Genomic DNA, 12,367 nt, shown 5'->3' with positions numbered 1-12,367 from the left:
TAAAAACACGTATTTATTTATTTATTGAAGTGGAAAAAATATTATATTTTATACTGGCAAACTTCTTGTTTTTTTAATATCTTGTTAAAAAAATAATTTTTAAAGATTCAGGGAGCGTGTCTGACAGGCAGCCTTGAAGGTCAGCTTCCCCAACGCACATCGATTTGACATGGAGATGCCCTGAAATCTCCCGGCTGCTGGCTCCAGGTGTAGCGGGTTGCAGTGATTCAGATTCCACCACTAGAGTTCTCCCTGTGGCTCCGCTCGGCTCCGTCTGCCCCGTGTTTACCTCTCAGCCAAGCTGGACACAGACCTTCACCAACAGACCCCAGTAGCTCGAAAATTACTGATGTAAGCTGACTCGAGTCCAATCCTCAACGGATTTTCTGCAGCGCTTTGTGCTTGTGACACGGAGGCGGAGGTGAGTTTTATTTTATTTTATTTTTTTGAATCCTGGAGAAAATGGCTCAGGCTCTGTGTGACAACACTGCGGCTAGCTAGCCAGCAACTACATGCGCTAACGCCGTTAGCTTAGCCGTGGCTTCTTTTCCTGTCCCCATGATGGAGGACTGTGAACATGGCGCCCTTCAAAATAAACGAGTAGGTAACTAGTTAGCCTAGTTTGTAGCGACCAAACACAGTGTGTGCTCCCACTCCCAGTCTGTTGCCGTGATTGTGAATCTCACCAGTGTTTCCTGTAAAGCTGGCATGTTTTAGCTGCCCATCAGCTAACGCTAGCTGCGTAACAGTTTACTAGCTTTGCTGATTAAATCTACTCATAACTATCGCATGGCCGACAATCACCTATTATTGTTATGTACTTTTCTGGTATTTAGGTTATCTCGCATTTAGTCTACAATGTAATCGAGCTGGTTTGAGTTCACTGGGGGGAAAGCTGACTTTTTTTTGTCCTGACAAGCTTTGAGTTGGACATTAGCCAGCCTGCTAGTGGCTAAAGTGAGCTCCTTCAATTGCAGTGCCCGTGGCCTGCCGCGGCTGTCTTTGTTGCTGACGGTACAAGTTATGACAAGTGTGTTCTTTAAATTAAATATTATATGTGCGGTTATGGTAATCACTGCGTTGTAATGCATTAGTTTTAGCTAGCGGGGATCCTCCGCTAGCTTTTATTATGACCCGCTTGCTGTTAGCGGGCTAACGGTAAATGGCAGAGAGTCGTGCTAAAATGTTTAGACAGCGTTGCCCTCTTTAAACCTAGAGCCCGTCAAGTGGATTTAATCGGCGTTTTAACCAGTGGGTATGATTGTCTTCTTGGCGTAACGTCCGGTGGGGCTGTCAGTTTTCTAGTGAGGGAACAGCAGCGTGGTGTGTCGTCTTTGTTTACCGCGAGAGCCACGAAGCCCACTCAGCCTGGGCTGTCTGTCTGCTAATTGGGCTCCTGGGTCGCACACCTTGCTTAATTGATGTGTGAGCACGCCGGCGTGCAGAGCCGCCCGTCCTGTCATCACGCGGCGTGATCTCAGGAGAGGCACAGGCTGAACGGAGGAAACGAGGGCATCATTGCACAGGTGGCACCCGTTCACACCGACTGCGCTTGACACAGAATAGGGTAGCTCACATTACTCAGTGTCACCTCATTTTGTTTTGCCTTCAGCTATGGTGTGATGCCGGGTTACGTTTCCCTGTATTTGAATGTGAACATCAGAATATTTGTGCACTTTCTGTGTTTCACTATCAGAATCCACATAAAACATAAACAGTTTTTTCTCGTCAACAGTGCAAAAAAATTGCCAGTTTTAAAATCGAGTGTTACACAAATTAAGGTGTAAAATCCAGATTATTTTTTTATTTTAACCATTTTCCAACACTGCCTTGTTTTATTTTGTGTGTGTGTGTTTAAGCCACATTTTGTGCCAGAGGAAAAAAGAACAAAGAAACAGTTTTTAAATCCCTTTATTACACTATTTGCAAAATTGACTGGCAACAGATGAGCTCTGGCCACGGATATCAGTAAATATCACAGGCTAAGGTTATTTATTTTAAATTGCATTTTTGTTTTGTTTTTAATATAAAATAAAGTTGTAGAAACACTTGCCGGTAGCATTTTGTGGACTCCAGATGTGTCTATAGTAGGTGCTTCATGTGATCTGGTTTTGCAATATTAAAACATCAACTCTGTATTTTTAAGAAGCCACACTCAGAGCAGTAACATCAACTCTCACGCCTAATGACTCTGACTGACTATGACCGATATATGCAGTGTTGCATTGTCACAGACAGCGTTTTTGCATTGTTTGTGCTGATTTGAACCGAATCTGCATTTATTTTTAGGTGGTTTGTTTGTTTGTTTTGCTCCCAACAACAAATATGCGGCTCGTTCTTACGTGCTTTCGACATAAACCACGGTCCATTCTCTCATGAGAAAGGGGTGAGAATTAACATCGCCTGTCGACATCTGTCTCAGCCTCTTCTACCACAAGTGCACTAAAGCCGAGCTTCTTCGTTCATGTTAAAATTCTTTCAGTAGTATTATGGTTAGCTTTTGGCTGCGGTTTATGAAAGTGACATCTTAAGTTTCACGGATGGCTAAGAGGAGCACCGCATAAAATTGGATTTTAATTTTTTAAGATATTTAGGGTAGGCCAGGCCTGTGCACCATTTTAAGGAGTCAACCTAACCAGTTTGAGTTTATTTAGTTTCAGGAGAAATTAATTGCATTAAAAACTGAAGTAACTAGTGACTGCATGTGGTTTTAAAACAAACCACACTGGCATATATCTCTTGTCTTCATAAGCATAAGCAATTAGCTTAAGATCATAATATTTCATCTTGTTGTTATAGTTTTTCATACTGTAAAATAAAGTCAGGGTTTAATTAAAGTAACTGTAGGGTGTATTTACATTTTTAGGTAGATTTCTGCTTGTGTAAGCATTTTTAAAAATGTTGTAAAAAAAAATAGCTGCCATGTTTCAGCTTTCATTTCATTTTTTTAAACATTGGTACAAGCTTTTTCCTCTTAAACATTGAGATGAGATGGAAGGAGGAACAATGTTTTCTTCTAAGTAACACGTCTGTCCTGATGGTCCAGTTTATGCTGATGAAAATCAGAGGTTTGGATATGCATCAGACACTTGTTACTGTTACTTGAAGCATTTCCTTTCACAGTTTTTAGTGACGTCTTTAATGTGAAGGACGTATGTGGTCCGAATACTTGGGTAAAACTATTTGTGAGGTATGAGGTGATGACTCAAGTACCATACATCACCTGTGTAATGTCTTGAAGGAGAGTCGCGCAGGATTCTGCACAATCTTTGGTTTTAGTTATCTGTCATCGCCCCTGGTGACTATCAGGTGATCTGAAACTATGCAACCATTTGTAAAGAAAACATCGTGTCTCTATCAGGCAAAATGTAAACTTGTGTTTTGCTGCTTTTGTGATGATTTACTAGTTTTAATGTCAGCAAGGCCTAAATAAAAAATGTCACCAGAGGAAACATTTGTTAGAGGCAAAAAAAATAAACTTCAAATAAATGTATTATAGATTTACACCTGTGTGTAATTTGTCCATGAATGACACAAAGTTGTGTGTATTCATTACGTTCACCTTTTGCTCATAGTTGGAGAAGATTTACAATAACTGTCCAAACCGTAATGAATGCAAGTTAATTTGTTTAATAGCTTACCCGACCTGTCTACCAGGTAAGAAAAATATTCTGAAATGTATGTGCTCTCATCCAGTGATGTGAGTGTTGTCTTATGAGGTAAATCCGATTGTTCAGTCTGACGTCACCAGCCGTGTCTGGACCTAAACTCCGCTGCAGGTCCATATATCAAACGATCACTATGGCATTACTGAGAGTTGAAAAACTGTCTAAAGTCTTTCATCTTTAATAAAATGATCAGTGTTCTGCTCTACCAGGTGTAACAATTGAGTTTAACATCCAGGCATCCATGAAAACGGAATTTATGACATTTAACGGAGTTTAGCAGGAAGTTAGCAGGGAGTTAGCTCGCTAGCTTCTATCTAAATACAATATAGCATGTCCTGACTGCGGGGTTTTGGAAACAAATTAAAACGTACAGCTCTGTTATCACTTCCAACATAAATGAAGACAGAAAACTAAACAGCAGTGACGTTTGTAGGGTTACTGAAGTTGGGCTAGCTGGTATATAATGATGTGCTACGTGACCGCTAGCGACACAGCTATGTTAGCATAATATAAACAAGCTAACTTTTTTTCCACTCGATAAAAGTTAATGTGAGTGTTCTCGGTGGTCAGGAACAAATGTAATCGCATGGCAGGATGCTGTAAAAGGACCAAACTTCAGCCAGGAGAACAACTGAGATAATCCATCCACAATACGAGGTTAGTCATTCATGTACTGCTGCATGGGCTGGGCTGTAGTTACATCCTAAGGTTTTAAAAACTGAGCTTAAATAAATGATTAGCGGTAATAAAAGCCGAGGGAGGTCAACAGGGATCACTGACTGTTTTAGGAGCTTTTTGAGATTAAATAGAAGAAAATACAAAACATTAAACATGTTAACAACACAAAAGCCATATTAAACGCAGACTACTTTAGGCCCGGAAGTAGGATCCGTCACGTCATCACTGAACAACCGGATTGAGACAACTGTTTATATTAGTTTCTGTATTATTTCTGCTGTCTAATCACTGGCAGCATGTCTCATGTATTAATGGAGTTACCACAGGTGTTACAGTCACAAACAACACAGCCACTGGAATTATGTAACTTGTAATAATCCTAAGCCTGTCAAGGTTTTCTAAGACTGGGTGATTAATCATATTTAAAATTTTCAGTTACAGTTTTTGGCTTGAAAGCTTGGATTTATCCCCCCCCCCCCAATATATTTGTTTCTGACTGAGGTTATATTAAAATTCAATAAAGTCCCCTTGAAAAAGATTTATTTTTCTAGACCAATAAATGCTTGATGTTGATGAAATGATTGAACAATCATGTTAAATAATCAGCAGTTCATTTCTGTTATGCTCATGATTGTGATTTTTGCCATGTTGAAGCAGTCTGCGTGCCTATTTGTATTTTGTTTACCGGTAAGTTTCTGTTCATTTATTAAACAAAAGCAAAATAACTGCTGATCAATATTTTTTTTGTCTTTGTTTCTTACAGTTGTCATGAATAAGGAAATCATGTCACGTGTGGTGAAGAAGAGGCAGGCGGACCCAAAGGTCGTCCAGTATGTCTGGGAGGCCATCGAGGTCATACGCAACCAGAAACAAATCGCAAACATGGACAGGATCTCAAAGTAAGTCCACTGCAGATAACACGGATGTAGTAATGTTATTTATGAACATAAATGGCTGTGTCAGCTCCCCAGTCAGTGTTTTAGGTCATTAAAGGCAGAGTGCGAAGACATTTTATCCCCTTAGGTCATCACTGTGCTAACATGTCATCGCTCAAACTACCTTCATGTTGATATGGTGAGCTGTTTGAATCATTTGTTTGGTTTGGTTCTTTGATGTTCCAGGGTGACCGATATTTGAAGCTCTTAGAAAAACTCTTCCTACTTAATCTCTCTAGATTAAGATGTCTAGAATCTAAAAAGCTTTCAAATTTCTTTCTGTATTTTTATTTTTGTAGGGCTGAAACTGCGTCTCATCATTGTCAGTAATTTGTTTGCTTGGTCCTTTATTCCAAGTGGTAGAAAACGGTGAACATGTTATCAAGAACTTTTTTTTTTCCACTACAAAATAATATCCAGCAGAAAAGCATCAAAATGCTAAACACAAGTGTTCCGATTTGTTTGATTGTTGTTTGTGGCCAAATAATTATCATCAACATAACAGATGCTTTTGTGCAGTTGTCGTTAATGTTGCCTTTGGCTTGTTATCGTATTCAAATGAGCACCATTTATCCTTGTGGGATGCCCTTGAGGGATTGTTCTTCATGTTTGTTTTTGAATTCATTTTAAATGTACCCAAAATGAAATGCGTCATATCTGTAATCACTTTGTTCTACAGCTACAAGCCGTAATTACGTGTTTTCGTTTAATCAGTTTCTAGATGTAAACAGTGAAAACTACCTAGACCAAGATGATGATCTTAAAACAATTATTTTTAAACCGTCACATTCAAGAGCCTGCTTGGTGAACAACTGCGTCATTCAGGGATAGGTGGACTAATCAGTTATTATTGTAATAGATTCAGGTCTAGTTCGATGTCTTTTAGGACTGTGCAGCGTTTAGTTTTTAATCACTATAGTTTTTGTTTTTTTTCATGTGTTACATAAAAGATTTCTACTCTAAAGCTATGTCGTGTTTCTGCTTATTACGCTCTGAGTCAGGCAGCTCTGTCTGCAGAGCGAGACTGACCCCTGCTTCAACAATGAGTAATGAATCAAAGTTTACTTTAACTATATCTTACATATATCCTCTAACTTCAGTAATGCATGTGTGGCAGCAGTTTCCAAAGTTTGATTTGTGGAAATAATACAATAAATATAAAAGCTGATGATTTCTGACTGGCTTTGCCGTTTTAACGTGTTGATCCCAGTCTTAACTGATTTACTAAAAACAAGTTGTATATTAACACTAATTAACTGAGGCTGGTAGACAAACACCTTCCATGTTTTGTGACAAAGCAGTTTTGAGAGCAGAGTCTAGTGCATTTGTGTCTGAGTAGTTTTCTTGCTGGAAAGGGCTCTCACTTAGGTCAAAAAGCAGTGAAAATGTTCTTAATGCGGTGTGCGCTTGATTTGATGTGCGTATTTTACGATGATTAAAATCTGTGTTGCTTGTGTCTGTATCCTCAGTTGTGCACGGCTTTAGTTTCGGTGTTGGTTTCAGGGTTGGACGGGTGTAGCAGGCGCCTATCTGAGTGGGGCGCGTCTGCTACAACCTACTTTAGTCGAGTCACTGAGCATCCCTTTATACAACCATATCTCCAAAAAAATTGCACTAGTGTAAAACTCAAACAGTAAAACTGAGCAGTTTAACTGAAGAGGTGAAACATTGTTTATGAATGTGAACAGTTGATCATGTTTTTCACATCTCAAAAACATTTTTAATATCACTGAAATGTTGCTGTGTCCAGGAGTGCTAGGTGTAATGTGATCCAGAGTACTGCATTACTGTAAGCACCTTATGTGCTTCAGGAGACTTACTGTACTAAATTCAGTCATCAGTCACAATTACACCATTACTTGCATTACAAACGTTCTTCAATTATCTGCATTCTGAGTAAACAGGAAAAAAATTCAAACATGTCTTCTTCCTGTGCACTTGGCTGTAATCAGCTGGAGTGCAGATTTAGACATTGTTTTTATTTTCATTTCATAAAAAGTTTAAACTGCGCCAAGGACAGAAAACAGATTTTGGACTTTTTGTAGGCATCTGCGCAGACCGCATGCTAACACAAAGGTAGCGAAGAACCCAAGCTGGTGATGTAGTTGAGTTCATGCTGACCCGAGCCCAGCAGCCAGAGCCTGATCTTCAGTAGGTAGCAAGAGCTGTCAGGCTTGTTTCATGTTTCTGTAGTTCAAAGTGTGGCCATCACTTCAAAGTCTCTTTGGGTTGGTTTTCAGATTTGGTCTGCATTGTTGGGTTTGTGTTCATACAAGACACTTAAAAAAAGATTATATCTATCCTTGTTGAGATAGAGAATTGAGTCAGCGTTATAGTGTTAAGGGGTAATTATGTGACAGTGTCACAGAGTAATGAGTAATGGAAAGAATTACTTTCTCAGGTGAGTAAATAAGTAATATAGGGCATTACTTTTTGTTGTTTTTGTTTTAAGTAACAAGTAATGTGTAATACATTACTTTCTTTGAATAGCAATCCCAACACTGACTCTTTCCAATGGATGAAATGGCACAGAGACTGTGTTGTTTACAGAGTGTGGCTAGTATCATAAACTGTACGGGCGCCACTGTCGGCCTTCAAGGTTAATATTCACACACCTGTGGAGAAAGTGCTTATGCACTGTTTAGGCAGTGTTGGGAAGGTTACTTTTAAAATGTATTCCAATACAGAATACATACCCCAAAATGTGTTTTGTAACGTATTCCGTTACGTTACTCAATAAGAGTAATGTATTCTGAAATATAATATATCTTAATATATTATCTTGCTTTTTACAACTACACGAATGTACTATTGCCGTGTGATTTATTACTATTACTGAAGGGTTATTATTGTATTTACATGCTTCCAGCTCTCGTTTTTGTTCGATGACAACTCGTACTTTTCCACCCTCCTTTTTCTCCCTCCTCGCGCTCAGACACATAACGTGTATGGCAGTCCATTCTCCCTGCAGCACAGACTACACTGCCCATGAGGCTACATGCTTTAGGGCGATGCCTGTAGCATTCTGCCTGTTAGCTTAGCACAACAACAAAAAGCCACTCTCTCACCCAGGAAACACACAGTCGCAGAGAGAGAGCGTCACCCTGTAACCATGGCAACCGCAACGCTGCCACCTGGAACAACAGAACATGTCAAACAAAACCCAAACAGTCCTGACCCGCCACAATATGAAACAGGAAAATAACTCTGTAACGGAATACAGTTACTCATATTTTGTATTTTAACCTCCTAGGACCTGCCGTCCACATATGTGGACATCACATTATGGGTTATTTAGACCAAAATACTAAATTTTGCTCAACAATGGCCTGATATCCACTTACGAGGACATTATTCTGCTACTGTTCTATCGAAATTTTAAACAAATATCCTCATATGTGGCTCTCATTTTTCTTAGAAACAAAAATCAGGTTAAAAAAAAAATCTGGTAATTCTTTGTTTTTACATTCATCGGGTCCCAATATGCCCAGATATCAAAGAGAAATTAAAAATGCATGCCATGCTGATCCACACAGGTATGCACACAGGTGTACACACGGGTGTTCACAGACACGGACTACAGCTTTCTTGGCTGCTGCCTCAAAGCACATTGTGCGCTGTCTATCTTGCGTGCTGCACAATATCGTTTATTATTTAGCATCTACTGATATCTACTGCTAGCTAGTTTATTGTGATGGTGCTGTTTTGTTTTTTTTTATTATTATGTTGCTCTTTGTTGTTTGCTTTCTCTTCTGTTTTTTTTCTCCATACAGGTGACCCAGGTGTTTTGTTTTTGTTTGTTTGTTTGTTTTTCTTTTTTTTTTCTTTTTTTTTTTTTTTTTCTTTCTCCCCCCCTTCTCACCGTCTCTTCTCCCCTTTGGTTTTCTTTCTCTCCCTCTCTTTCTTTCATTCTTTCTCCCTGTCCTATCCCCCAGTCATGTCTGTCCCGTTTGTAGCAACTGAAAATAAAATAAATTCATAATTATAATAAAGGTCAATCAAATGGACCAATATGGCAAGGCCATGATGATCCACTTGGTAAAATAAATCTGCTTGGCATCTTTCTTGGCCTTAAGACAACAATTCTGATGGCTAAAGATCCAAACGGGACACAAAAAAAAAAAAAAATGCATGCCATGGAAGAGTTTGGGTCTTAGGAGGTTAAATACGTATCGGCGCTACATGTATTCCGTTACTCCCCAACACTTTGTTTAGGTTGTATGTAGGGCTGCCACGATTAGTCGACTAGTCACGATTATGTCGACTATTAAAATCGTCGACGACTAATTTAATAGTCGACGCATCGTTTGAAGCTTTGTAAGATCCCAAAAGACGCAGGAATAAGTAGCAGGATTTAAGAGTGTAATAACGGACTGAAACAGAAGATGGCAGCACTGCATGTACAAGGATGCCAGCTGCCGTTAAACCCCGAAGAAGAAGAAGCTGTGTCCCAGAATTCATAGCGCAGCCCAGCGCAGTTGTCAACAATGGCGGCAGCTAGTTAGTTTTAACTTTACTCTTATTATTCTTTCTTGGTCACAAAATAAACGTTTAACATATTTTCAGGCAAGAATGTAGCTGTGTAAACCTCAAATATCTGCTCAGTTTGTCAAGACACCACATATTTTCAAAAGCTCTCCGACGTTTTCGGAGACGTCTGTTACCCACTAGCTCGTTAGCTAGACGGGGGCAAGGCTAACTAGAGCCGTGAGAACACCGGACTCCCGGCAAATCGTTTTCAAACCCACCGCCGTCTTTCGCTAGTCAGGTTAAACATATATATAAGTCACTTAGATAACTTAAAAATGTTATTGTTTGGCTTTCTTTAGTATTTTATTTGTTCCTGAGTAAATCGGTTTGGCTGAGATTAAAGTTATAGTTTTTGCACAGCTAAAACTGTCAAGCAGACAGCTGATTATCAGAAGTGTGAGACGCTGGAGAATATACTCCGGTGTCCTGTTACATTTTAGAAAGCAAGGAGTTTATTAAACTTCACCGAAACAATCTGCAAATTTCATTAAAAATTAATAAACTACCATCTTGTCTTTATTTTTAGTTAGCACAAACACTTCAAGCTGTAAGCTAATGATAGTTATATAAGACCAGATGCTGCTGGTGCAATAAGCTGTACGTCCAATGGATGATGATCTGATTAGTCGACTAATCGCAAAAATAATCGGTGACTAGTCGACTATCAAAATAATCGTTTGTGGCAGCCCTAGTTGTATGGCGTCGACTCTGACGAAGCGTAAATCGAGCGGGGTCATTTTGTAGATCAAAGCCGTGTAAAATCGTTCTGGTTCACGAGGCTGTCATGCATCTTATTTTTCCAGACGGGGAAGGATGCAGCTGCTGTCTGCCAGGACAGATGGGTCTCTGCACTAAAAATCTTAAAACCAATAGTAAACATCTGTTGAACATCAGTAAAACATGAACAATTAGTTTAAGTGTCTATTATTTCTGATAACTGTCTAGTACGGTCCTTTGTTGTGACAAGTTGGTTTCGTATAATTGACTAAAGTACGAGTCCCGGTTGATATTGCACACCCCTAGTCTGGCATTGCTGTTTCTATTTCACAGTTGGGTTTTTTTCCTCAAGCTGCGAAGGCAAAGCTTTGGGTGTTGTGTTGTGCCCTGTTTATACTGGAGGGCAAACCAGACATGGATCAATACCTTGATTGGCAGCTGTTAAGTTCTGACAGTCTCCAGCTGCTGCTCGCTCATTGCTGTTCTCGCCATGTTTTCAGCTCTCCCTCTAATTGCTTCGCTCCTGCTGTAGAAACCTTAAATCTGCAGCAGGTTGGGGTCACGACGTTTTAACCATCTTGGTTTTTATCTGCTGCGAGAATTCCACATTGTTCAGACTATGCAAATTGATGACAAATCACCCAAAGCAGACCTTGCTGATCAGTCATTCCTTTCAGTTGGCGGATGGAGCACAGACTCAATGAAACACTTGGCACATCTCTTTTCAGCAAGTTGGCGAACACCTTGGGACCTGGCGGCTTGCCAAATGAATACTGGCGGCGAGTGGGTGTTGTCATGGTAACGGCAAGCACTGGCATGCAACGGATAGCACCAGCTTTCCTGTACAACCTCCCCTCTCTTTACAGCCCCACTGCAGCTTAATTTCACCGTGTCGGCTTTGTGGCTATAAAGGTGATGGGTGATGTAGAAGGAGAACAAAGTTGGTGAGGCAGAGGCTAATCTTTAACCAGCCTATCAGGCAGCTTAGAATCAGTTAGTTACATGTTAACCAACCTAACTGCTAACTTTAAATACCCAAAATATGGGTTACAGTTAAATTTATAAAAATTTTGTTTTTATTCTGTTGATCTAACAAAATAACTATCTGTTAAAATAAAGGGAAAAAACATTAAAAGATGCATTCCTTTGAATTCTTTGCTTTTGGTGTCTTTAATTGCTGTAAAACCTTTATATAAAATCCATGTCAGTTTGTTTGCCAACTTAACCAAACAAGGTGCGTACGTACACTGGAATGGGCTGGTAATTAAATCCAGGTGTGACTAGTCACAAGAGCTGGAATGATTTGTGGAGGAGATCTCTTAATCTGCAACTATGTTGTTAATCTGGCAACCGTTTTGTGCTTTATGCCAAAGCACCAAGCATTAGATGGTTCCATCTTTTTAATTGTGAATGTTTGCTGGCTGATTTGTTTCAATGTTGCCTCATTTGTGTGACAAATGAGTCAAAAAAACTGTTTAAAAACTGTTATCTGACATTTTAATTGACAAAATGACTGAAGTCAAAAAGGATTAAAGGAGCTGAATAAAGCTTTTACTTTCCATATTGTACTATAGTAAAAATTGGACTAGTTGCACTTGTGCATTGCTTAGAGTAGGACAGATATTAAGCTGGAAAAAAAATTGTCATCCTGCAACATCATACATTTGATGCAGTTTGAGATTAAAACTCGGTGAACTTAACAGGAAAAAAGTTGATTATTTTTAAGTGCTGCGGTTCGGAGGACGATGGTGTAGAGAGAGAAAGATAGAAATAGAAATGTCATGTAGTCAGTAGAGCTTCCGCTATCCTGGTCAGAGGACCCTTGTACATTGATTTCAG

General features: G+C 39.5%; 1 protein-coding gene across 5 annotated transcripts in view; it reads left to right on the top strand.

Moving 5' to 3' along the window:
- Positions 1-236: 236 nt before the first annotated feature.
- Positions 237-12,367, top strand: part of zmynd11 (zinc finger, MYND-type containing 11) — a 32,884-nt gene continuing 20,753 nt past the window's right edge. For all 5 annotated transcript variants that reach the window (XM_085377189.1, XM_085377187.1, XM_085377186.1 and 2 more), the window contains exons 1-2: positions 237-421; positions 5,110-5,245. In XM_085377189.1, coding sequence (XP_085233315.1) covers positions 5,115-5,245 — 131 coding nt within the window. In that variant the 5' untranslated portion in view covers positions 237-421; positions 5,110-5,114. The remainder of the gene's footprint in view (positions 422-5,109; positions 5,246-12,367) is intronic.

Source organism: Diplotaxodon limnothrissa, linkage group LG18, assembly GCF_057381915.1.
Source record: "Diplotaxodon limnothrissa isolate DT_005_m linkage group LG18, D_limnothrissa_male_GT1.1, whole genome shotgun sequence".
NCBI classification, from domain to species: Eukaryota; Metazoa; Chordata; class Actinopteri; order Cichliformes; family Cichlidae; genus Diplotaxodon; species Diplotaxodon limnothrissa.
Note: the sequence above shows the minus strand (reverse complement) of the source record. Positions and strands in the feature narration are given on the sequence as shown.